This window comes from Carya illinoinensis, chromosome 11 (genome assembly GCF_018687715.1).
Source record: "Carya illinoinensis cultivar Pawnee chromosome 11, C.illinoinensisPawnee_v1, whole genome shotgun sequence".
Classification (NCBI taxonomy): domain Eukaryota; kingdom Viridiplantae; phylum Streptophyta; class Magnoliopsida; order Fagales; family Juglandaceae; genus Carya; species Carya illinoinensis.
In genome coordinates, this window is record NC_056762.1 from 14,684,242 (window position 1) to 14,710,693 (window position 26,452).

At 37.1% G+C, this 26,452-nt stretch overlaps 1 protein-coding gene across 1 annotated transcript; it reads left to right on the forward strand.

Moving 5' to 3' along the window:
* Positions 1–11,127: 11,127 nt before the first annotated feature.
* Positions 11,128–11,863, forward strand: LOC122281005. The gene has a single exon (XM_043092189.1). It carries the CDS (start codon positions 11,213–11,215, stop codon positions 11,759–11,761), a length of 549 nt encoding a protein of 182 aa, XP_042948123.1. The 5' UTR covers positions 11,128–11,212; the 3' UTR covers positions 11,762–11,863.
* The last annotated feature ends 14,589 nt before the right edge of the window (positions 11,864–26,452 follow it).

Sequence of the window (26,452 nt, forward strand, 5' to 3'; positions counted from 1 at the left end):
AGATTCATCAATAAAATGATCTCTGAGGCTGTTCCTGCCATGGATGTAGGCCATTAGGGTCGAACCACGTAATCCCTGTTTGTATCTTCTGTTTTCTTATTCCTTGCATACTTCTTGTTGTTTTACAGATTTATTTTGCCTATCTTGTTATCATTATCTTATCATATTGTAATTCTCAATTGAGTTTCGGTTTTGATCATTATCTTATCATATTGAGATTCTTGATTTAGTTTCTATTTTGAATCTATCTTATCATATTGAAATTCTTGATTGGGTTTCTGTGTTGGGATCCTTGAGTTCAATAAGTATTCGGGTTTAAAACATAACAAGTGGTATCACGAGCTTAGGTTCTATGGGGACCACGAAATTTGATGTTTAGAAATTTACTGGGGAAAACAACTTTGGGTTGTGGAGAATTAAGATGAGGGCTCTATTAGTCCAGCAGGGCTTGCAGGATGCCCTCACCTTTAATAAAAAGGCCTATTCCTCGAAAAAGGAAGGAAAAATGGAGGTCTAGAGGGACATTCTCCAAAAGGCCCACAGTGCTTTGATTCTTTCTTTAGGAGATAAGGTTTTGAGGGAAGTAGCTAGTGAAGAAACTGCTGCTGGTATCTGTTTAAAGCTTGAACATCTCTATATGACAAAATCCCTGGCTAACAGATTATATAAGAAGACTAGGCTATATACTCTTAAGATGTCTTCTGGAACTTTGATAGGAGAACATCTGGACACCTTTAATAAGATTATATTAGACCTAGCTAATATAGACATTAAGGTGGAGGATGAGGATCAAGCAATCCTCTTTTTGAGTTCTTTGGACTCCCCATACTAGAACCTTAAGGAGACCATGATGTATGGTAGAGATGCAATATCTCTAGATGAAGTGCAATCTGTACTTCACGCTAGGGAATTACAAAATCAAGAAAATACCAAACAAGAACATGGTGAGGGCTTGTCTGTTAGGGGAAGACCAGAAAAGAGAGGCAAGAAGGCAAAACTGATAACAAGAAAAATAGGTCCAAGTCTAAAGGAAAACAGTTAAAATGTTTTCTGTGTCACAAAGAAGGACATTTCAAGAGAGATTGTCCTGATAGGAAAACTAAGATAGGAAACAAGAACAAAGAGAATGGGGATGTAGCAGTGGTGTTAGATGGGTATGATAGTGCTGAGATACTAAATATATCTGACATAGGCCATGAAAATGAGTGGATTTTAGATTCAGGTTGTTCTTTTCACATGTGTCCTAATAGGGACTGGTTTGAAAACTTTTCTAAATTGGATGGTGGGCATGTAATTCTAGGGAATAATAAATCCTGTAAAATCATGAGTATTGGGTGTATAAGACTAAAACTACATGATGGGATGGAGAGACTTTTGAGGGAGGTCGAATTTATACCTGACCTAAAGAGAAATTTAATTTCTCTTGGTATGCTTGATAACTCAGGTTATTCTTTTAAGTCTGAATCAGGGGTCCTTAGAGTCACTAAAGGTTCACTTACAATTATGAAAGGGGTTATAAAGAATGGCCTTTATACCTTAGTTGGTAAAACCACTGTAGGGGAAGCATCCCCTGTACAAAATGAAGTTGAGAAAAAATATGTGCTCTGGCACAAGAGGTTAGGGCATGTTAGTCAAAGAGGGCTTTTAGAACTTAAGAAATAGGGTCTGCTGAAAGAGGCAGACCTGGACAATCTACCTTTCTATGAAGACTGTGCCTATGGAAAGGCTAAAAGGGTTAGTTTTAAAAGGGCAACTCATATGACTACTCAGACTCTAGATTATGTACATGCCGACCTTTGGGGACCTTCTAGAGTAATTTCTCATGGTGGAGGGAATTATTTTCTCTCCATCATTGATGATTACTCTAGAAAGGTGTGGATTTACATACTTAAACATAAGAGTGACACATTTGGAAAGTTTAAAGAATGGAAATACTTAGTTGAAAAACAGGTAGACAGAAAATTGAAAACCTTAAGAACTGATAATGGGTTAGAGTTTCTGTTAACAAAATTTAATAATTTCTGTCAAAAGGAAGGGATTCTAAGACACAAAACTATTAGAGAAACACCTCAACAGAATGGTCTAGCTGAAAGGATGAATAGGACCATTCTAGAGAGGGTAAGATGCATGTTGTCAAATGTTGGGTTACCTAAAACCTTCTGGGCTAAAGCTGATGCCACAACTATCCATTTAATTAATAGGTGTCCATCTTCTGCCATAGACTTTAAAACACCATAAGAAATGTGGACTGGGAAACCTCCCAGGTATGATCACCTTAGAATTTTTGGGTATACAGCCTATGCACATTCAAAAACTGATAAGTTAGACCCTAGGGCACTAAAATGCATTTTTGTGGGATACCCTGAGGGAGTCAAAAGGTATAAACTATGGATAGACAAACCTGGTAGAAATAAATGTATAATCAGCAGGGATGTGATCTTTAATGAATCCCAAATGGCTCGTGTACAGAATACAGAAACAGAACAAAGACCTAGAAACACTGAGGGAAATGTACATGTTAAGGTGGAGAGAAGAAAGACCTTAACTGGTAGTAATACTGGGGAAGTCAGTAACTCTGAGGACCCAATTTCAGAGGACTTAGATAAACTAGGTCCTAACTCTTACATGTTAGTAAGAGACATGAACAAAAGGATTATAAAACCTCCCATTAGGTATGGTCATGTAGAGCTTACTACTTTTGCTTTGACTATTGCGGATGAGGTCATTTATCAAGAACCAAGGACCTATAAAGAGGCCATTGCAAGCCAGGATGCCACCAAGTGGATACTTGCTATGCAAGAAGAAATGGAGTCTTTAAATAAAAATAAAACTTGGGATTTAGTTACAAAGCCTGCTGGGATTAAGTTGGTTGGATCCAAGTGGATTTTTAAAAGGAAGGAAGGCATACAAGGGGTAGAAGGTACTAGGTTTAAGGCAAGATTAGTGGCTAAAGGTTTCACTCAAAGAGAGGGAATATATTTTAATGAGATATTCTCTCCTGTGGTTAAACATAGTTCCATTAGATTGCTTTTATCCTTTATTGCATATCATGATTTGCACTTAGAGCAATTGGATGTAAAAACTGCTTTTTTACATGGAGAATTGGAAGAGGTAATTTACATGCAACCCCCTGAGGGGTTTACAAAAGATATTAACTCTGATCAAGTGTGTTTGCTTAAAAAATCTCTGTATGGCTTAAAACAATCACTTAGACAATGGTATAAGAGATTTGATACTTACATGCTTGAAAATGATTTTAAAAGAAGCTGTTATGACAGTTGTGTTTATTATAAGGATGTTAATGGAATATTAATATATTTGTTGCTGTATGTAGACGATATGTTGGTAGCATGTAAAGATCCTGATTTGATTAAACAGTCTAAGTGTATGTTAAAATCTGAGTTTGATATGAAGGAACTAGGACCAGCTAGTAGAATTTTAGGAATGGATATTATAAGAAATAGACCAGAGAGATGTCTGTTTCTATCCCAAAAAAATTATCTATCTAAAATTCTTAAAAGATTTGGTATGGACCAAGTTAAACCTGTAAGCACACCTCTAGGTCAACATTTCAAGCTGTCCACTACTCAAGCCCCACAAACAGATTCTGAAATGGAGTTTATGCATCAAATACCCTATGCTAGTATGGTAGGAAGTGTGATGTATGCAATGGTCTGTACCAGACCTGATCTTACCTATGATGTCAGTGTTGTTAATAGGTTTATGAGTAACCCTGGTAAGGCACACTGGCAGGCTATTAAGTGGCTATTAAGATACATTTCTGGAACCATTGTTTTGGGCTTGAAATATGGGAATAATGTTAAAGAAGGTTGTGAATTAGAAGGGTTTGTAGATGCTGATTATGCTGGTAGTGTGTATACTAGAAAATCGTTAACAGTATATGTTTTTACAGCTTTTGGAGGGGCTATTAGTTGGAAGTCAAATTTGCAATCTATTGTAGCCTTGTCTACAACAGAGGCTGAATATATAGCTATGACAGAAGCAATAAAGGAAGTCATATGGCTGAATGGTATATCACATGAATTAGGTATTTTTAAGGGAAATATAATTGTACATTGTGATAACCAGAGTTCAATATATTTAACTAAAAATCAAGTATATCATGAAAGCTCTAAGTATATAGATGTTAGGCTTCATTTTGTAAGGGATGTAATTGATTGAGGTGAAATATTGCATAGTTTAACTATTTAAAACCAATGTATTTTAAATTCTTCGTGACACTATTATTGGTTTTAGATAAAAAAAAAATGGTTAATAAGCATAAATACGAGTTGTGATTTTTAATTGATTGATATCATGTTTATGCTTAATTTTATAACTATGATTTAATGGGACAATATTTCCTCACATATATAGTCTATTTTTATAATCTATTTTTCTTTTAATTTATTTTTGAGTGTTATTTTTCTTCTTTTTATTTTCAGCTTAAATAAAATTCAAATGGAATTCGGTTGGAACTTTCGACTAAAAGTGCATATTAATTGAGAAGAGAAGGAATGAAGTATACTTGGCAGCTGAAAAAAAGATACTGAAGATGATTCTTCGGTGGTGACTTTCTTATCTTGATTGTTTATAAACACATGCGATGAAGAAAATGTTTTGTGGTGGACAAATACATGCAAAATCAAAGTCTAAAAAGGGAGCTGAAATGTGAAAGCATGTGGGCTGGAAAAAAATAAAAAAGAAAGAAGGTTGGTGCAGCTAAAGTGGACGGAGAGAAGAGATAGGAGAGTGGGTGAGTAGAGAAGTGTCGTGCTTAATTTTTTCAACCAAGGGAGACGTGTAGGAGTGATGAGAGAAAACAGGTGCTTGATTGAATTGAAGAGAGAAATCGATGCATGAGTTGAATATTAGTTGGTTGGTGTGTAAAGAAAGAGAGGTGCCGTGATTGAAGGGGAGTGAAGAGTGAAAATCGGTGGTGATTGAAATGGAATGAATTGTGATTGGAGGAGGGAGTTTGGACCGACTTGAAGCAGCTATATATATATATATTGCTGGACATAAAAAAAAAAAAAAAAAAAAAAAAGAGAGAGAGAAGCAATCGGAGGACACTAGGTTGAGGAGGTTTGCGGAAGGTGTTTACGTTAGAGGAAGCATACGAAAAAAAAAAAGAACAAGAGAAAAAATATAGAGAACTGCGGAGAGCAGGGGGAGCTTTGGACGAAAATCAAACAAAGAAAAAAAGAAGAAAGTCGAAAGAAAAGGAGGAGGAGCTCGGAAGAAGGGGCTAACATAGAACTGTTTTTGGATATATTCTGCAGTTTGTTTGTTTCCTTTTTGCAGGTTGAACTTTGAGTTCGGTTTGGAGAGCAAGCCAGCAGAGAGGAGACGAAGAGAGATACTGTGGTTTTGGGAGCGAAAATGAACCAGGTGAAACGAAGAGAGAGTGAGACGTAGAGCCAAAAAAAAAAAAAAACAAAGGCTTGTGGGTGTTTTTGACGCTGAATGAGAAGGGAAAGTGAGGTTTTTGGTGAAAAGGTTTTCCGTGAGGAGAGTTACTGACTGGACGGCAGAGAGAACTTCACGTTTTGACGCTGGGCTGAGGTACTTTTCGTCTGGGGTTTTCGGCTAGCTTTTGGACACAACAGAGACGTGGAAGGGATCACGTAGGAGCTTCGGACTGCAGCTGAGGTGAACTGGAGCTTTTGTGAGAGCAGCTGGCCAGCTGGTTTATGTAAAAAAAAATAGACTGGGTTCATGTGAAAGAGGGAAACTTGACGTTTGGGGAGCTGCTGGACGGACTGGTATCGAGAGGGAAAGAAAGGGCACCAAACGAGGCATTTTTCATGCCGAGAATGACAGATGAACTAAAATGGTGAGTCATTTTTCATTTGGACCAAACAGATGGAAGGGGTTGGAACGTGAATGGTTTTTGACGGAAAGTTATATTTTTCCGTTGGAGCGAGATGCAAGGAAAACGCAACAAGGAATGATTTTCTTTTCGTTTGGATTTCTACATTTTCCGTGAGGGAAGTTCTTTTCGCACAATTTTCTCTTTTATTTTATGATCTAAGTTGTTTTCATTGTTAGTTTGTATTTTATTTTAGTTTTATCATGGACAATGTTTATTTAATTTCTATAGCGCTTGTGATGAACATGGTTGGCTAAATTTTCATACTAAGGTTAGAGGTGAAGTTTAATGATTTAAAAATAGTTTTCGGATCCACGTAAAATTTATTCTACAAGCTTGATCGATTGAAGGATTTTATTATTGGATATTTTGATTATCTATATACTTATCTTGATTCATTGTGATTTTCGAATACAGTGAATGCTTAAGGAATCCCTGTGATATTCAAATAGATTTGTAAATGTTTTAATCATCAATCGTTCACGCTCAATCATAAGCTACTATTTTTCCTGATCTTAAATGTTAAATTTTCCAATTAAACGGAATCATTATTCTAGTTTAATTGAAGTAAATTGATCGGAAACAATATCATAAATTATTAGACGGATCCTCGAAACCTTAGTCTTTCTCTATATCAATTCATTTTATCATTTTAGTTTGATTCAGTTATTTTATCAATCTTCATTTGATTGCACGTTTCTTTTAGTAATTTTATTTTATTGTCTGAATTTATTTTCTTTATCACAAAAGTCTATCCCTGTGGATTCGATCCTGTAAGATACTACAACACCTGTATACTTGCAGGTAAAACTGCACTAAATTTTTGGTTCATTAATTTGAGTTAAAGTTTAGGCGCAACAGTAATTGAGTCTAAAGAAGTTGGAGTGGAGAAAGTTCCAACTGAGGAAAATCCATCAGATATGATGACTAAGTCCTTGCCATTAGCAAAGTTCAGACACTATCTGAACTTAATTAATGTGAAAATTGTTGGGGTCCCTTAGTAGAGGGACATAGCAGGAACAACCAAGATGAGAGTAGAATAGGAATGATGAATAAAATATTGTCAAGGTGGAGAATTGTGATATATGTGTCAACTATTTTGTATTCAACTTATTACTAACTGATGTTCATGCAGAAATTAAATACATGTTGATAAGCAGCAGCTCTTATATGTTAAATGAAGTGATGAGGACGTGCAGTGCATTAAACGGCATCCTAGCAGTACATTAAACGGCATCCTAGCAGTGCATCAAATGGTGTCGTCTCAATTAAAGGATGGAAATGAAAGAGAGCCGTCCGATTGATCTGTGCTTCATGTATATATGAGTGCTTATTCATTTTAGGGTTGATTCATTCTATACTGTGGCCGTCAGAGAGATTGGGAGTGAATCTGTGAGGTAAAGAGAACTAGGGTTTGTTGAGAGAAAAGGAAAGCCAAATCTTGTGGCTTCTTTTGACCCGATATTAGTTCAATCTTGTACAATGGCACATTGGCTTTGCAGATTCATCAATAAAATGATCTTTGAGGCTGTTCATGTCGTGGATGTAGGCCATTAGGGCCGAACCACATAATCCCTGTTTGTATCTTATGTTTTCTTATTCCTTGCATACTTTTTGTTGTTTTACAGATTTATTTTGCCTATCTTGTTATCTTGTTATCATTATCTTATCATATTGTAATTCTCAATTGAGTTTCGGTTTTGATCATTATCTTATCATATTGAGATTCTTGATTTAGTTTCTGTTTTGAATCTATCTTATCATATTGAAATTCTTGATTGGGTTTCTGTGTTGGGATCCTTGAGTTCAATAAGTATTCGGGTTTAAAACATAACAGATCCAAATCTAGTATAAATGGTAGTTCTACCAATATGAGATGCCCGCAAAATCACGAGCATTAAAAAAAAAAAAAAAACAGATTTAAAAAGAAATCATTTGACTAAAGTGCCAAATAAAAAAAATTCAGAAAAGGTACCTTTGAATTTATATTTCAAAAAGATTAATTGAATTAAACATATTTAAAATCATTAAAAATTATAAGAATCTCACCCTCAAATGAATTAGATCCCATTCACTATAATACTCAATTGAGACATTACACGTATAATAGCTTATCCTTTTTATTTATTTATCAAGTTTTTTCTTTGTTTATATTTAAAAATTCTATACACCATACTATTATTTTATTTTCATATTATTATATAAAATGTGACGTATTTATTACTGTTAAATAATTTTTTATTAAATAAATTTTTTATCATCTAATATTAATAAATATATCACATTTTATATAATAATATAAAAATAAAATATGAGTGTAGTAAATAACATTATTATTTTTATTCTCGTCTAAAGATAAAATAAACGTGGTTCTGAACGGGAATCGAAACTGTAGTTAGAAGAAGCCAGAAGGTAATAAAAGTAGTCTTAAGTAGAGAAACGCATACTCCTTCGACATACGTACTTTTCAGTTACGCTTCGTAATTCGAGTTCGGCATCGGACAGAAAAAAACGTAGGCATTAACAGTTGAAGCCTAAACAACCAATAAAGGGCTGAGTTTGTAGATAGCGAGCGATCAATGATATTCATGACTTGAGTTTCATGCTAGTGGCTAAGCGAGTGATCACATGTACTTCACTTTTAAAGGATAGAGTGTACGTATAACGTGATGGGGTTCAAAATTTTTATCTATTTTTTAAAAAAAAATTAGTTATAAATATAATTGTATATTAATATGTACATCAATTTAATATGATTGATTAAAAAGTAAATTTTATTAAAAAGAATACTAATTTAAATTTTAAATATAAAAAAATTAATATTGATATACAAATTAGTACGTGACTTTACTTATACAATATTGTGAAACTCAATTTTTTATTATAAGAGTTGTTTTAATTGGTTACAAGATGATGAATACGAGGCTAGACTTCTCTTATAGCCAGCCACTTTAAGATAAAATATAGTCACTATAATTACTATGTCCTACAATCGTGTTACTATAATCTCACTTTCGAGTTCCATAAAAAAACATCATTTTGTGCGACTCTCTTAATAAAAAAAGATATAAAATATTTATTTTTTTCAGGTTCCTATTTCTTATTCATGTATTATTATATCTTTTTATAATTGAAAATTTCTATTTACAGTTCCTACTTTAAGATTGCATGTGCAGGCTTTTTATTAAATAAAAAAAATTATTTTAAAAGAGATATTTTTATAATTTTAAAAAAATTTAAAAATAAAATTATTTATACCTATATTATAATCTCTAAATAAAGACTATACATAATATTACTCTTTATAATTATAAAGCTTGCTTTGAAAAAGAAAGAAAACCCATTCACCTTTCTGTGTGAAAGAAGGCTAGTGCATAAATTAAGGATGCATATATGCTACCATACGGTAATGAATACTTAACGATTATAGCATTTAAAAGGTTCCATTTGGTTACATAGATGAGATGAGATGAGATGAGATATTTTAAATAGTATTGAATAAAATATTATTATAATATAATTTTTTAATATTAATTTAGTATTAAGATTTGAAAAAGTTAAATTATTTATTATATTTTATATAGAGATTTAAAAAAATTATAATGATGAGTTATAATGAGATGAAATGAGATTTTTTATTTTAGTTAAACAAACAAGATAGTCCGTTTGGTTAAGGAAACAAACAAGATATTCATAGGTGTTCAAACTACATAATTTGAACGCCTATATATCTGCACTGCAACAAATCCACCTCTCGCAATATAAAGGCAAACACGGTCCACAGATGGTTAAATTTGTTGGGTACCTGTTCATGTTGGTGCATGGTATTTGTGAGAGTCGCCAACGTTCAGTTATATTGATCGATCAAATTATGATTTATTTAAATAAAAAGATTTGATTCTTCAGTTTTAATATAACTTAATATAAATAAAAAAAATTACATGACACAATTTGCATAATCTATTTAGTAATTAATTCGAACATAATTTAATTGACATAATTTTATATTGTATATATTAGCATAATTTGGAAAAAAAAATAAGATGAGATGAGTTGAGGTTAAAGTTGAAAGTCGAATCAAATATTGTTAAAATATTATTTTTTAATATTATTATTATTTTAAGATTTAAAAAAAATTAAATTATTTATTATATTTTGTATGAAAATTTAAAAAATTTATAATAATTAGATGTGAGATTGGATAAAGAGAAATGATATTTGCAGTCGTGGTTGTGCAAGCGGCGTGCAGTCGCTTTGAAAAAAATGAATTAATATGGGACCCACATAAAAAAAATTAACTTTTTAATCGTGGATCTCACTCTTTTTCAAAGCGATTGCGCGGCGTTTGCAATTTCACAACTATATATAGTATTACTATTGGATAAAATACTTTTATATCCAAACCTACCCTAATTAGAGTCCCGTGTAATATGTTAGGGTTAAGGTTAAAATTGTGAAAATACTTTTATTTATTTGGGTTATACGAGATTTGCATATACACAATTAACTCATTTACATCATACTTTAATCTGTTTATTTTTTGTCCTATTCATAGGTGTTCAAATTGTGTAGTTTCATGTCTATTTATTTTAAAACCTTAAAAAGAGAGACAAATACATAAAAGAAATATTATAATATTGATTATATTATTTATATAAATTTCTAAATATCATACAACCCATTTTGTATGTAAAAAATAAAATTTTAATAGAAATAAAAAGAATATAATAATAATATTATTATTGTTAATTATTATTATTATTATAAGAGTAATGCTACATATAATCGTAGAGTACACAAGTGCTATGCAATCGTTTTGAAAAATACTGGGATCTCCTATTAAAAAATTAATTTTTTTTATATAAGTCTCATATTCACTTAAATTTTTCAAAAAAATTACATAATATTTACATACTCAACGACAATAACAAATATTATTTCTCAACTAATATTATTTCTCTAAGGAGCGGACTACTTTGTCTCCTGAGTAGCACAATTCCATTTGATTGCTAGTTACTTTTTATTTTCTTTTTGTTTTTAAACTTTTTTAATAGATTTAAATATATTTTTTAAAAAAATCAATACATTTAAAATTATTATTTTTAATTATTAAATATATATATATATATATATATATATTTTAAACTACTCAACTAAAGTGGTCAACATGGCGCATCGATCACAAGCTTCTCTCTTTCTCTAACGCTAATAGTATTAGCCCATTTGCTTAGGTAAGTACAAACATTTGTCTTTATCTGAGGCTCCTCTTTCTCGATCTTCAAGTATAAAACGTTGAGAGAATAAGCATACCTATTGCTGTCTATCATCAAATAAGAAACCATGGCTACTTTCTTCACAGTTTTCATCGTTCTGCAACTTCTGCTAACACCACCGCTACTGCTGCTTGGCCAAGCTTTTAATCCCGTAAGAGGCAGTGACGAGACGTTGATCGAAATCGAATGCCACAATGCGGAGGTACCATCCACATGCATCCAGTGTCTGAAATCCGACCAACGTTCCAAAAACTCCGACAGAGTAGGAATCGCGGCGATAATGGTGAACTGCCTGCAAAACCACGCAAAGACCTTGGCAACAAACATGTCGGAGCTGGCGTCCGGTACCGCAGATCTAGCCATGAAGAATGTCTTCGAAGAGTGCGGCCGAGGTTTTTCATCTGCATATAAAGTGCTGTCTTCGGCGACCTCGAGTTTGGAGAAACGCAAGTACGACGAAGCTGAAATGTTGGTGTACGAAGCCCTCGAGTACGAGCTGAAATGCCATTGGAAGATCGGAAGCTATGGGGATCAAATCCCGAAAGATGTTGTTTATGGAATGAAGCTTTACGAAGATCTTTCTGAGGCTACAGATAGAATAGTCGAACGACTTTAATAATTCTCGATGTTTTTGGGTTTCAGTACCTCGGTCATGATACGAGGAAATTAGAAATAAGATTAAAAAAAAATTAACTAGTTTATCACATTTTACTTATTACATCTTTTTCCAGTTAAGTTATTGGCGAAAAAACACAATCGTATTTCTAATCGCCTAACCGAATCAAATGGTCCAATTTTAAGAAAATTAAAGAGAACATGGAAATATCGCATCGGTTATGTACAGTGGCAAAACCAGAAATTCTATCTCGGAGGGGTCATATTAATGTATACAATGCTGACGGTTGACGAACTGTACATGTTTGGCACACTGAATATTGCGCTCAATTACCTGCAAAGATGTGGGGCTTGAGATTGAAGTGTCATCTCTCATGCCAAAGTTAGATTTTTGTTCCTTATAGAGAATTCCAGCAAGTAACATAACACAAGTCCCAAATTCACTACAAGGAAAACCTATATTTCCGGCGGCATAAATTCACCTCTGAAAGTAACTAACTCACTGGAAACTTATATTTGCGGCTCATTTCATGTAGCCGGGAAGTAGTTGTTGAGTGAGAAAAAGAAGCTCCTGGCGCAATTCCAAAACGAGCCGGAAAGTAATTACTTTTGCGGCGACAAATATAAGTTATTGAACCGGACATACCTAGCTACTATGCGGCTGAATATATAGTGGACTAAAACATCTTTTACGGCAAACATTTGTCGCCGTAAATGTATATTTTCTACCGTATTTTTCTTTCCTTGAAATCATCGGAAATGAATTGAATTTTTTTTTAATAAATGCTGTGATAATTATACCTCAGCCTGATTTCAACATCAATTTAATCCATAATACATTTGAGCAATTATATTTCCTAATAAGCATACAATATCATGAATTCATCATTGAAATATATATATAGAGATAGATGGTTTAAACATCCCCAACATCATACATTAATAATGAAAAGTGCTCAAATTGAAATTAATGACAGTTTAGTCTATATTAACATCCCACAATATATCAATATTGTTTTACAGGTGTCCTCCCATCTTCAATACAGGGTAACTAGGATTTCCTAAGCACGCCTTGATCATCCCTTGGAAGCTGTCTTCTTCATGATCTCAAAACTGTCTTCTTCAACTCTTCTTCTCAAAACCCAATGCCTTTTTCATTGATGATCAACTGCTGCAAACATGTATATTTTTCTTTAGTTCTTAAAGTCAACCACAATATACATACATTCTTTACATTTACCAAACATCATATTTAACTCTATGAACACAATATTGATAACTAACTACTTAACATTATCACTGAATTTCCTGAAAAATACACTTTCCATTCTCTTACTTCTAGATGTCTGCATTTTACATCATCACAGACTACTAAAATTGATACATTGCATCTTTCAACTTTCAACTTCAAAACCGGACAAATAACATCACTGTCCAATTCTGATTGTTAAGATAGATAAAGAAAAGAGTGATTTAACACAACCTTAACTATTTTATGTTAATGGGCATAGTTTTGAGGATGCAATGTATCAGTTTTGATAGATTGGGATTGGGAAGCATTATTAAAAGTGTGTTTTTCACCTTAGACTTCAGTGCTGAATGCAGAGAATTAAGCACATACCGATGTGCCGATTCCAGAAACGAGACCGCTAGTTTCTAGCCAAGCACAGCACCAGGATGCAAATGGCCCCCACCAGGGTCAAGCTAAGTGTGAGCCCAAAAGTAAAGGGAGCTAGTAGTCTATTTAATGACTTAAAATTAGTTCATATATCTGAAGAATCGTGACTCTTGAGATAAAAAAGAAAGTGAATATATATATGTGTGTGTGTACAAATATCAAACAGCAAATAGAAAAATTACACCAGGAGTATCCAACACCCTTTCAAATTGAATCTCACCCATCTATTCCAAGACCAAACAAATGTTACATGAGCAGGGACTTGACAGAATACATGTGAGAAAAAATGCAATTACATGGCTAGCTCGCTATTCAGTGTCCTACATTTCACCATCAAGCAAACGACCAAAGAGTAAAAGAATATCAGCAAGGGAAATGACAAAAATAGTTGCTATATATCAAAACCTTAAGAAAAATAAATATGGTGGGAATGGACTCAAACAAGCAATGACAATTAATGTGTAATAAGACTTTTTTTTTTATTAGGAATTGATGTGTATAAGACTTAGAAAATGCATTCACATTGTTTAAATTAAAGTCAATACAACTTAGCCAGACATCCTACTTCAAAGGCCACTACTAGGATTGGACATTAACTCGATAGTCTAAGTCACTCTGATGCATTTGCTTTTGATTAGGAAACCAGGAACAACATTTACATTGAAATAGGAAAAAGCAGTTGAATTAGGGCATACTACATTTGTAAGCCAGTCGAAATCTAGGGCAAACAAAATCCACATATTTCAATTTAGGGCAAACTATATAGGAAAAAGCATCTAATTCCACCAAAAGAAAGTTGTCAGGCAGTGAACTAGGGCAAACTATATACAAAAATGCACTTATCAAATTTAGGGCAAACTGTATACAAAAATGCATCTAATTCCACCACAAAAAAGTTGTAGGACAATGTATTTTACCAAAACAAAAGACTCTAACCCAACCAAAATCAATTTACAGAGAGAATACCTTACATGACGAGTACCACAGACTCATTGGCGTCGAGCGGAGGCAAGAAGGCACGGTAGCTGGCTGGACGATGCACGTAAGCAACGGAGAATGGCTGTTTGACAACACAGAAGAGAGGCAGTGTATCGAGGAGGGAAGAGGGAAAATAAGGTGTGGACTGAAATTTAGTTTTACCTTATATACTAAGTTTTTTTGCGGCGGCATAGTACTCACTGCAAAAATATGAAACAAAATTAATTCTACGGCGGGATTAAATTAGTGTCGCAATAAGGTCACTGACACTCATAATAACAAGCTTCTTGCGGCAAACTTTGTTGCAGCGATTTTATGTGGTCGCAATAAGTTACTTTAGCGATGGTTTTTACATTCCGCTGGAAACTTTCTTCTCAAACAGTAACTTTGGGCTATTTTAGGCTCAAATTTGATAGCCGAAAAAAGTGATTTTTTTTGTAGTGATTCTAGCTTGACATCCAATTTTTATATTGCTTGTCAAGATCAGGATACTATGTATCTCATGTTAGAGGCCATGGTATCTCGTAGGAGATACCATGTTGTTGTCTTTAATGCGATGTGGCCTCTGCAAGCCATGCCTTGGTGGCACTTGGTGAGTGTGGCCACCTTCTTTGTGCTTTTATCAGTGACAAGGGGTTTTTGCCATGATCTCTGTCCATGTCCCATATCCAATACTTAAATGCAGTGTGGCTTTGGCACAACAAGCTTCTGCTAAGCAGTGTCAAGGTAGGTGGCGTCCTAGCTTTCCACGTCACCCAGCTTCTCGCCCTAGCCTTGGGCCCTCTTCTCCCTTACACAATTAATGGGTCGACTATACTATTAAACACTAGGGCATCTAGGATAAACTTGGCCCAACCTGCAGGGAGGGATGTAAATATCCCTCCCAACTTGGCCCAACCCAATAGGGATGCAAACATCCATTCCAATTACCTAGCTAATTCCTACTTTAAGCGTATGAAGGGGATTGTTATTATTTTGTTTTCTTTTCTTGCTTCCCCTCCTTTTCATTTTTGTGCCTGGGCTTATTCCATCTAACGTGGGGGGCTACTTGATGCATGCATTTGTCCATTTTCTCACATTGGAGGTTGTGTTTGACGGCTCAATCCCACGTTCTCTCATGCAGTGGAAATCGTAGGACCTATCACTCTGTCGTTTCGTTTTTTATGACACATGTCACTTTCTTGTCTGGGTAGCTTAATTGTCGTAGTTGCCTAATTAAACCCAAGCCTCGTACTAGTTTTACCTTCTTGGTTTCTTACATCCTTGCTCTCGTTGTGACTCTCTTTTGCTTACTCTCTTCAATTCTTCTCAGTTTTCTTCCTTCCTGTTCACCTTTAAACCCTTTCCTTTTCTCTCATCTTCCCCTTCAATAGTGTGTAAGAACACCTTGCGTTTTGCTTCTTGGGTTCTCACTCAACCCGTTTGAAGGGACCTTCTAGGGTCCCTGGGGGCCTGGATTCCCCCAAGGTCCGCGATGAGTCTCATTACTTCCATGAGTATCATTGGTCCTCGGCGGTCACTTCTGTGGACTTGAGATCATTTAGGTCCTCTTTTGAAGAGCCTAATTCCACCATCTTTAAGGCTTTGGCGAATCGCGAAGGGGTTGTTGACTTAGAGGGTTTTGCCACAAAGGTGGTACTGTACCCCCTTGATGTTCACCTATGGACTGCAGCTTTCTTTCTGTCGCTCAATCCAAGAAATATTGGACTTTCTCTGTTTGGCTCTGTCGCAACTTCACCCATGGAGGATTTTGCTATGTTACTACATTGTTTGGCACATGGTCCTGAGACCTGTTGGCAAAGGTTACCCAAACTTGACTACCAAAGAGTTTCTATTCAGCTACATCTGGGTGTTAACCAGTGCAACTTCTGTTCTCACTCAAAATACAAAGTTGCCTGCCTAGAGTCTTGCTTCTCCCGCATCAAAGATTGGTTAAAGCAAATTTTCTTTGCGATTGAAGAAGGGTGGGAGTTTCCCATCAAGGAGGATACTCGCCACGAGTTCCCCATTCACACTGTTTGGAGAGTCATGCTAGACGACAAAGATATTTGCTTGGACTTGACCAGGCAGAAGCAAGCTTGGCTGGAGGTCCATTCTGACGCTCTACTTACCAGGACCAACATAGACCAGGTTCCTATTGGCTATGAGACTCTCAAGGAAATGAACTGCAGCAACCCTGGAACATGGAGCACTTGCAAAAATATTTTTGAATGTACCTAGAAAGCGTATGAACAAACATCGAAAGATTATGAATAAAATTGTCTTTTCCTCAAATTACGTGTTTGGTCTTGTAGGGTATCCCATAAAGTTGAGTCACCCACGTGTTCAACAGGCGGGTCAAGTCATTCAACTGTTAGACCTCACTCATGCAATCAATAGGTGGGACAAGTCATTCGACTGCCCGACTTCACTCACGCGTTCAATGGGTAGGACAAGTCATTCAACTGCCTAACCTCGCATATGTGTTCAACGGGCGGGACAAGTCATTTGACAGCCTAGCCTCCCTCATGAGTTCAACGGGAGGGACAAGTCATTTGACCGCCTAACCACCCTCACGTGTTCAACAAGCAGGACAAGTCATTCGACAGCCCGACCTCCCTCTCGCATTCAACAAGCGGGACAAGTCATTCGATTGCCTGTCTCACTCACGCATTCAATGGGTGGGACAAGTCATTCGACAACCGGACCTCTTCATTCTATCAACAAGTGGGATAAGTCATTTGATTGCTCGACCTCACTCACGCATATAGCAAGCGGGTCAAGTCACTTGACTGCCTGACTCCTCTTACTTGCATAAAGGTGGAAACAAATAACTTATACGTATAAAGTCAAAAGGAAGAGAATGGCAAAAAAAAAAAAAAAGGTGAATGAGTCGGGTAAGAATACTTCTACATGTACATTGAAGAAAATCGTCCTTACATAAAAACAAAATGAACGGATGAGAATAAAAATACAAAATAAGCGAGTTGGGCAACTCTCAAGGCTCTGGGAAAAGCATCGGGCATTTGTTTCCGACCTATAGTGTTGGCATGGCATAGGGTTGCACAATCCAGTTAAAGAGATATCAGGTTGAGGGTCCTTAGGTCGGTTTGGGGATTCTCATAAAAGTGATCCCTCAATCTATCTAAGCCCTCCTGGTAATCGCAACCTCATGCCCAGTCGTAGATCCTCTTCACCTCCATAATTTGTGCGGACATATGAGCATCTGTTAGGGAAGTCCGTAGGACTTCAATCTCTAAGTCCCGTGTAGATAGCTCACCTTGTGAAGCAGGTAACTCGGACTCCAAAGTTTCCACTCGCTAGTATTGTGTTCTCAACTCAACCCTGAATATGGCTAACTTGGCCTCTAATTCTCTCACCTCCTTGACCTAAGCCTCAAGGAGGGATGACTTGCACTTCCAAGTCTTCTCTAGCTAGTTATACGACCTCATGTTCGAGTGCATGTTGCTTAGCCAGCCTTTCCTTCTTAGCTTGAACGTGGTGACACGATACTCAGAGTTCCTCCAGCTCTGCCTCCTGTTGATCCATTTCCTCATGCAAGTTGTCTCGCTCCTTCTCTAAGAGCTCGACCTCAATGAGGTGTTGGCCAAGTTGTCCTGAAGGATGACCATTTCCCAATGAAGCTTGGTGATCTTCTTCTTCTTCTTGCCTTTGCTGACGTACATCTGGGCAAAGGCCACCTTGGCTTCGTCCCTTTCCTTGTTCGCCTGACGGACCTTTATGTGGACCAGGATCGCGAGGGATTGCAACACTCGAACTTCTTCTTCTAGCTCCCCCTTTCCATCCATGGTAGCTAGTTGGTTAACAACTCGGAAGGAAGAATGAACTAGACAAAGTAAGAGGCAAATCAAGCAAGGACGGAGGACAACCTTATCGAGGAGAAGAAAGCCTTTAACTTGTCAGCCTCTCGACTAATAGCCTTAGTTTGGGCTCGATCGAAACCCAACTTGGCCAATGGTGCTTCACTTCCTCCAACTCTGGAGGTTTTCCACCAATGCCCCAACTACCCAAGGGGTGAGGAAGAGACATGGGGAGAAGCATTTTCATCCCTACAAGCGACATTCTAGCACCGCCCATGATGCCTTCTCTCAGCATCTACCTGGATGTTCTCACTGCGTTGAAGCCTTCCGCTAGCCCTAGTTCAATTGTTCCCTCAGCCTTGCGGCTAGCCGTAGTCTCCAGCATGGGCATTCCTTCGGCCTTGTGTTCGGTTACTATCTTGTGCTTGGGCACCCTTTTGATCTCACGACCAGCCACCATATCTAACACAAGCATTCTATTGGCCTCATGGACAACCATACTCTCATGCTTGGATGTCTCCTTAGGCTCATGCCCAATAGCAGCCTCCGACTAGGGCATTCCCTCAACTTAGCGTGCTTAGCGGTGGTAACCCAGTCACTGGCCCTGGCTCTTGTGTTGCTCCGGCTTTGCTAGCTCCTGGGTTAGATCAAGTGGTCTAGATAACACCAACAACCCAGTGCTCTCCTGACATCCCCTTGTCGGCTTAGGTTAGAGCCACCTCGAGTTTAGGAGACACATAGAACAGGGAATCAGGGATGGAAACCCAGTCCTCATCAAGATCAATAGCTTGGAAACAGCTAGGAGATGACCCCTCGGTTGGATCAGGGCATAGGGAAGCAGCCCTTTCGGTATCGCCCGAGCACTCTTTGGTCCTAGCATCAACCATCACTTCAAAGTCATTGGCGCTGGGTGAAGGAACCATCTCAAGGGGAACCATGGGTGGTGGAATGAAAACATAGGAATCCTTGAGGTGGTCAAGAAAGGCTGGGAAGAATGCTATCTCTAGCTCTTCCTCCCCTTGGCTAAGAATCCCTGCTGGCTTTGCATTGCTATCACAACCCTACTCTACCATGGGCGAGGCAGTAACCCCGTACCTGTTCTTTCTCTATTATATCTGTATATTATTACTTTATGCCTTTTTTTTCTAATAAAGTAAAATAATATATGACGAGCTCAAACGCATCACGCATGTACTCTAAATTTCTAAGCTAATAAAAGGGGAATAATTGATAGACATTTGATTTAACATTCATTCATAAAGGTTACCAAAAAGCGTACATCATTCATTCATCTAACATAACCAGTTTTAAGTAAAAAGGGACTCAATCCCTACAGTTCAAACAAAAAGGAACTTAAGTTAAAGTATGAAGGGTTACCATCACCCTATCATAGAAGTTATACTATTACCATCACCCTATCATAAAATTTATATTGTACCTAAAGGTACATTGTCTAAAGGTTAATTCAAATAAGCGTTCCCACATGGGACCCATCCTCAAAACATATTGTAACACCTATCCTTGTGGTGGGTCCTTTAAAAAATGATTTTAATAAAAATAGACGAAAATTATGGTTCCTTTTTAAAATTTCTTTTCCTTTCATGCCAGGATACAAAAGACTCCATGTTTATAAATAAAAATTATTTTCTTAATTAAAAGGTTACAGTAAAAAACATAATTTTCATAATTAAAGTCTCTTGTACAAAATATATTGCCTAGACTTTCGTGCTCTTCCCCTTGGGCTGTGCCTGTCCTAACACATCATACTCATCTTGTCTTTGGGAGGGCACACATAAAAACTAAAATGAGTCAATGACTCATAATTATTATTTCATACAGTTAAAATATAATGACATAGGTTTTCAGTTATGCATTCATCACTCCATATATATTATATACATAGCATGAATAGACATTTTGTTCATTTTAAAACGTTGCAAGGTGGGATTTTTCTTTTAAACACGCTTTCTTCTTGTAAAACAGTTCCCCATGGCTTGCAATTTTCATTTCTTAAAGAGTCTTTTCATGCATATATCCTTTCTTACATACATTCTTGCATACATCTTTCCATACATACATGCATTCTTTCTTAACATGCATACATTCTTTTCTTATCACTTTCATTGGTTGTTGTACATTGTTGCACCCCGTGTGCTGGGGTTAGTAGTGTTTTGGACCTGATTCTGCCCGTGGCCATAGGTTGGGAATCCATTTCGTTATGGTGCAGCATTGGGTGTACTACCAGTACTACTTACCCAACATTGCAATCTGCCCAGTCCAATCCTTTGGTACCTTTTTCTTTTCCATTCATGTGGCTGTTACGTATCTTTATACCTTAAGCATTTGGTCCATTCATTCCTTTACAATCCTTTCATTCATTTTCAGTCCATTCAGTCCTTTACAGTTCTTTCATTCGGTTCTTATAGTTCTTCAGTTCATTTCATTCATAAAGTCATTTAAAAAAAATAGTTTTCTTTCTTGTCATCCTTTAAAAATGTCAGTTCACGCATCTTTTAAAGCTTCGGTTCATTTCTTTTCATGAACATACATACAATACGTACCACGTATAGCATCTTCCACATGCATACACTTACATACCTTGGGTGCATGAAAAGGGGCTGCCAATGAGGGCCGTTACTTACTTATACTTGAAAATTTATGCTTAGTTTTCTTTTTTTCAAAGCGTGTTTCGTAGAAAAAACCTTTCATTTTCATTTTAAAGAAAAGCATTTCATTTTCATTTTCATTTATTTAAGAAAACTCTAGAAGAGTATGAATGCAATACTTACTTGGATTTCATGCCATACTCATTCCATGCAGTCCATTCGTGTGCGTGTCAGATGGCAACCTATATGCATACACATGATCTTATGTCATCATCTATCTAATGCATAAGTAACTATAATAGAAATAAAACTATGCCTCACTTGGAATACTCTCCATCCATCCCTGGGCTCTTACGTGCCATTTACTATGCTAAAACTTTCGGAATCTTATTCAGTAAAGTGAATCTCCGCAATTTACCTTATGGTTAAGACACTAAGAACTCTGTCTTATTCTTCTATTTCCATGTTCCTATGCATGATTCCAACCAACAGAGTCACGCGTTCCAACCTTAGATAATATATTCGTCACTACCTTTACGCATCCTAGCTTTTACTCAATCATCATTCCCATCCATGCACGCTACACAGTTTAAAGCCAACTCTGGGGCTAAAACACCGTGTAACCATGCTCAGGACAGATTACCCATTACATATGGTAAACCTGTCCAGCACACGTGTCTCACCAGAGGCACATGTACTTTACCCCATTTTTCACCTAAGATCAACTTACAGTCCAATGAATGCCCGTTTGTATAAACAAGCTCCATACTCCGATACCAACTTTTATTCAAACTTGGCCAGCAGGGCCTTCCTACATTCTAGCCCCTTTACAAGTTCATCCCAACACTTGACAGGAAAGGACTGCATCCACAAATGCAGCTATGTCATGTCACGTAGCTCATAGCTCAAGAAAAATCTCGAGTCATAGCACGACATCCGTCATGCCTCCGATGCACTACTTTGATACTTTTCCACCATTTCACATACTCTCAGCTATAAGTCAACCACAAGGTAACACCCGTCACCTCGGACTACAAGCCATGTCATAGCTACTTTGGGACACTATTACATAGTTCCTGATGCTACACCATACACTCTACACTCTTCAACTACGTAACCATCCCTTTATACATGACACGCCTTACAATGCATTGCTACACAACACAGAGCACGCGCCACGTGTACTCTCTTCACTCTACACTACACATCACTACGGCGCACATCACATGATACGTCGCTGCACTACATGAAGTATGCTCCATGTGTACTCCCTTCACACACCATGCCGCATCACAACTACAGCGTACACCTCATGCCCATACTTCACAACATAGTCACAACACTACATGATTATGTCCAACACTTCACTACACAGTCACATTTCACTTCACAACTACGCAACGAATTTCACAATAACTAACAGCACAGTCCAGAACTTAATAACTAACACATATCATAAATAATGAAGAATAGAGGGTTATACCATCGACGGGATAACCCATATGTTGCTCGTTACCCGTCAGGATCAAAGCATCGGAGAATTCATACGTGGCAGTTAACATCGTGTACTGTGGTGGTTTGAGCTTGGAAATAACTAGACGTATTCTTGGAAAGGCTCAAGGTGGCCTCATGGTGGTCTAAGGTGGTGGAGCACAGTGGCATCACGCTGTGAACAGTGCATCCGAGAGAGAGTGAGGGTGCTTGAGGTGGAGGAAGGCTATGGAATATCATGGGAAGCTTGGGGGAGGTTGGTGGAAGTGCTTGATGGCAGAGGAGGTGGAGCATAGCGAAACTAGGGCTATGGAAGGGAAGCTCATGAGGTGGTGAAGCTGTTGGTGGTGGTTGGTGGCCATGTTGGCCTTGTAAGGCGGTAGTAGGAGCTAATAAATGGGTTTTCATACCCATTTAGTTAAAGGGAGGAGGAGAGAGAGAATGGGTTGCAGGTGGCACTCACCACCGGTGGGGACGAGAGGGGGAGCTGCCAATGATGGAGGTGGAGGTGGGCGGCTAGTGGTGGCGTCCGCTGGGAGGAACAACTACACAAGTAAGGGAGAGGAGAGAGAAAGAGGAAAGGAAAAAGTGAGGGAAAAAAAAGAGAGGGGCTTGGGTATTTAATCCAGGCCATTCGTTCCAAGATCTTCAAAACGATCTATCAGTGAGTTTAAACACTGATTTGAAAACACGTAAGTATTTTATTTAAAATAAAATACTGAAAGGAATTAAGATAGAATAATGTTTATAAAATAATATTCCTTCATTATTATTTAAAATTATGAAGTCTTGTTAATTACTTAAAGAGGATAAAACTATTTAAATTAGTTTAGAGTTTTCAATATAAGTTAAATCTCGTAATATTTTTGAATGACTAAAATATTTAATTTAAACAATTTTTCACAATTATAATATTTTTAGACCTCATCAAAATGTTATAATTGTGTTATTTAAAAACAAGTTTTGTCTAATAACACTAGAAATATCACATATAAATATTTCTAAAATATTTAAAATACTCGTAAGTTTTAAAATATTTATCTTACTTTGAAATCAACTTGATATCTTTTAAAACACGCCATCGAGGCTTGGCACGTGGATCGAAGCTCGTAATTATAGGAGAAATAATGAGCAGGTTATCACACATATAAACCAAAAGTCATCACCAAAAGAATTGAACCAACAAGGGACTACTAAGCATCGACCCCTCCCTTCTCAGTAGTGCCCAGCTTCTCAACCTCTCCATTAATACCTGGACATTTAAAATATAAACATAAAGTGAGTCTAATACTCAGTAAGCAATACATCATGCTATTAACTTACTAAGCATCTAATCTTTTCTTTTGAAAACATGCATACATAAACATTTGCTGATTCTGACAATGCTTTCCTGCATAAACAGTTTTAAAAATAAGTCATACTTTCATGCATAAACATTTAAATATTAGTTGAGTTGAGTTGCGTTGAGTTGAATAAAATATTGTTAGAATATTTAAAACTAAAGCAATACTTTCAAGCATAACATTTAAGCAATATTTTCATGCATAACATTTACTTTCATGTTTCACTTTCATTTGGCCGGCACACTATTATGCCCCGTGTGTTGGGGTTAGCGGTCTTTTGGACTCGGATTCTACCCGTGGCCACATGTTAGGAATCTCTTTCAGTCAGGAGGCAAAACTGGGTGCACTACCAGTACTACTTACTCAGCATTGCAATTTGCCCAGGTACCATTTCCATTCATATGGTTGTTACATATTTTCATTCATTAACCTTCCCTTCATTTCTTTTCTTTCTTTGCAGTCAAACGTGTGACGCCTCCAAATCCCCACGCACGGATACGGGAAAATTGAGACGTCCGGATGATGACATCACGGGTCACCACCCTATCGACGTGTGCCAAGTGTGTGTATAAGCAACAAATGTGCACAAGAAACACGCAACGAAAAGCAAAGTCATATAACTAAGTACCAGAATTTTTTTTGTTTAATACAAAGCTGTTCAAAACTTACATAATAAAATATTACATAACACAAATATATTTTTAAAGCCGAAAACAAAGCATAACCCAACTCAGAACTCTGGCGAAGCTGCGTCCTCGGGCTCAGCCTCCTCCTCCTCCTCGAACCCTACACCAAAATCTACGGTACAAAAAATGGTGCTGCAGGTAAGTAAAATCCAAACACCACTAGATAAAAACATATAAACTCAAACAATATGCATGAAAGAAAAACCAATGCACATGTCCCGTAAAACCATATTTTTCCACGCACGCCAAAAACCCATTTGGCCCAAAAACATATCGCTTAAAACCAATCCTCGCCATTATCCCAGATAATGGCCCAAACTACCATTTTCCCAAAAAATGGATCAAATGCCTCAAAATCAAATTTCGCCATTTTCCCAGAAAATGGCCCGCATCCGAAAACTATAAAAACGATCCAATTATGCATGCACCATGATCTCCCCTAGGGATCATCCGCACACCCTGGCTCTGTGCCACATTGCAGGTAATGATTACGCGCTTACCTGGCCAGGCCATCCTCTAGTCCCCGCCACTCTAGGAATCACGGAGTCGACACGACAGCGTTACCGTATCATGTGATCCGGTCGTCGCCCTGCGACAACCCAGGGGATGTCACTCAGTATTATCCACTCCCAAGTGACTAGAGGAGCTGCACCGAGATAATAACTCATCCCAGCTTGGGCTCATGAAACATACGCACCCGCAAACCATTTATGCCAACAAAACACGATTTTCTCACTTAAAATGAAATGCACATGTATGCAACATGTAACACACGCCTCATGGCACAAATAATCAAGTAATCACAAACAACCAAAACCAAGCACTCCGTCCTCAATCCATCCGACCCCCGATCTCCTCGAACTCAGTCCGGAATCAACCAACCAACAGCAGATATTTATTGTATGAGAAAAATATATTTAAATCTAAAAGTAGAGTTTAGAAAATACATACAGTACTATATGGTATTTTTTGAAAGTTCGCGGTGTTGCAAATGGCGGAAGAAAAGTAACGTAACAGTGTAATTTACACTGTGGCCGTGGGTAATAAATTACCCACTTTCGAACGGGGACAAACCAAAACTCGGGATTGATAGGGAATGGCCTAAGGATGTTTTTGAAGCTATGGGAAGTGGAGTTTGGCCATGGGTGGCAGCGAAAATGGCGGTAGGTGGCCAAAATACCCAAATCGGAGAGTTAGCTCGTGGGGACTATTCCGAAGACGGATCGAGGCCGGAAATTGGTGGTTTAGGACGGCAAGGAGTCGGTGATGAAGTGGTGAAGAGGTGGTGGCCGGAGGTGGAGCGACGGCGGCAAATCGGAGCAAAAGTCGTTCAGCTTGGAAGAGATATTCCGGCTAAACGGCGGCTCCGTTGGCGGTGGAAATTTGTGGGGTGGTTCACCGGAGGGAGGGGAAGAGATTGGTGGTGGTGGTGTGGCTCACAGCGGTATTGGGTGGCTGGAAGCTTCAGCGTGAAGGAGAGAGAGAGAGAGAGAGAGAGAGAGAGAGAGAGAGAGAGAGAGAGAGAGAGAGAGAGAGAGAGAGAGAGAGAGAGAGAGAGAGAGAGAGAGAAAACACACAGGGGGGTCGAAGCACGGGAAAGAAAATGAGAAAAAAAAAAAGAAAGAAAAAGAAAGAAAAAGAAAGAAAAGAGAAAAAGAGAAAAGGGAAAAGAGAAAAGAAAAGATGGAGAAAAGAAATGAGGTCCAATCCTCACTCCGGAAACCAAAACTGATCCGTCAAAAACGATATTAAAAACCGTAAAATGACTAAATAAATTAAACACAACATCAAATAAATTAAAACCAATTAAAATACAATAATTTAAAATAAATAAATCAATATATTAATTAAATTAAAAACAACCATTCAATGAAAATACACGTAAAAGCTGGTCATCACAACACGTTTTATTATCTTTTCTTAGTTCGATGCATATGCGTTTATTTTGAAAAAAGAGCATTTCATGTCATGCTTACATATAAGTAAGACATTAGTTATTTGAGAAAGCATGTACGAAATCTCATGACCTAAACCTACGTGCATGCATTACCATATACACATACACACAATTATAATCGATAAGGTGCTTAACAGGGACTACCGAGAAATA

Excerpts from the sequence above, each read along its gene's own strand:
- LOC122281005 (XM_043092189.1), top strand. The coding sequence starts at position 11,213 with ATGGCTACTTTCTTCACAGTTTTCATCGTTCTGCAACTTCTGCTAACA.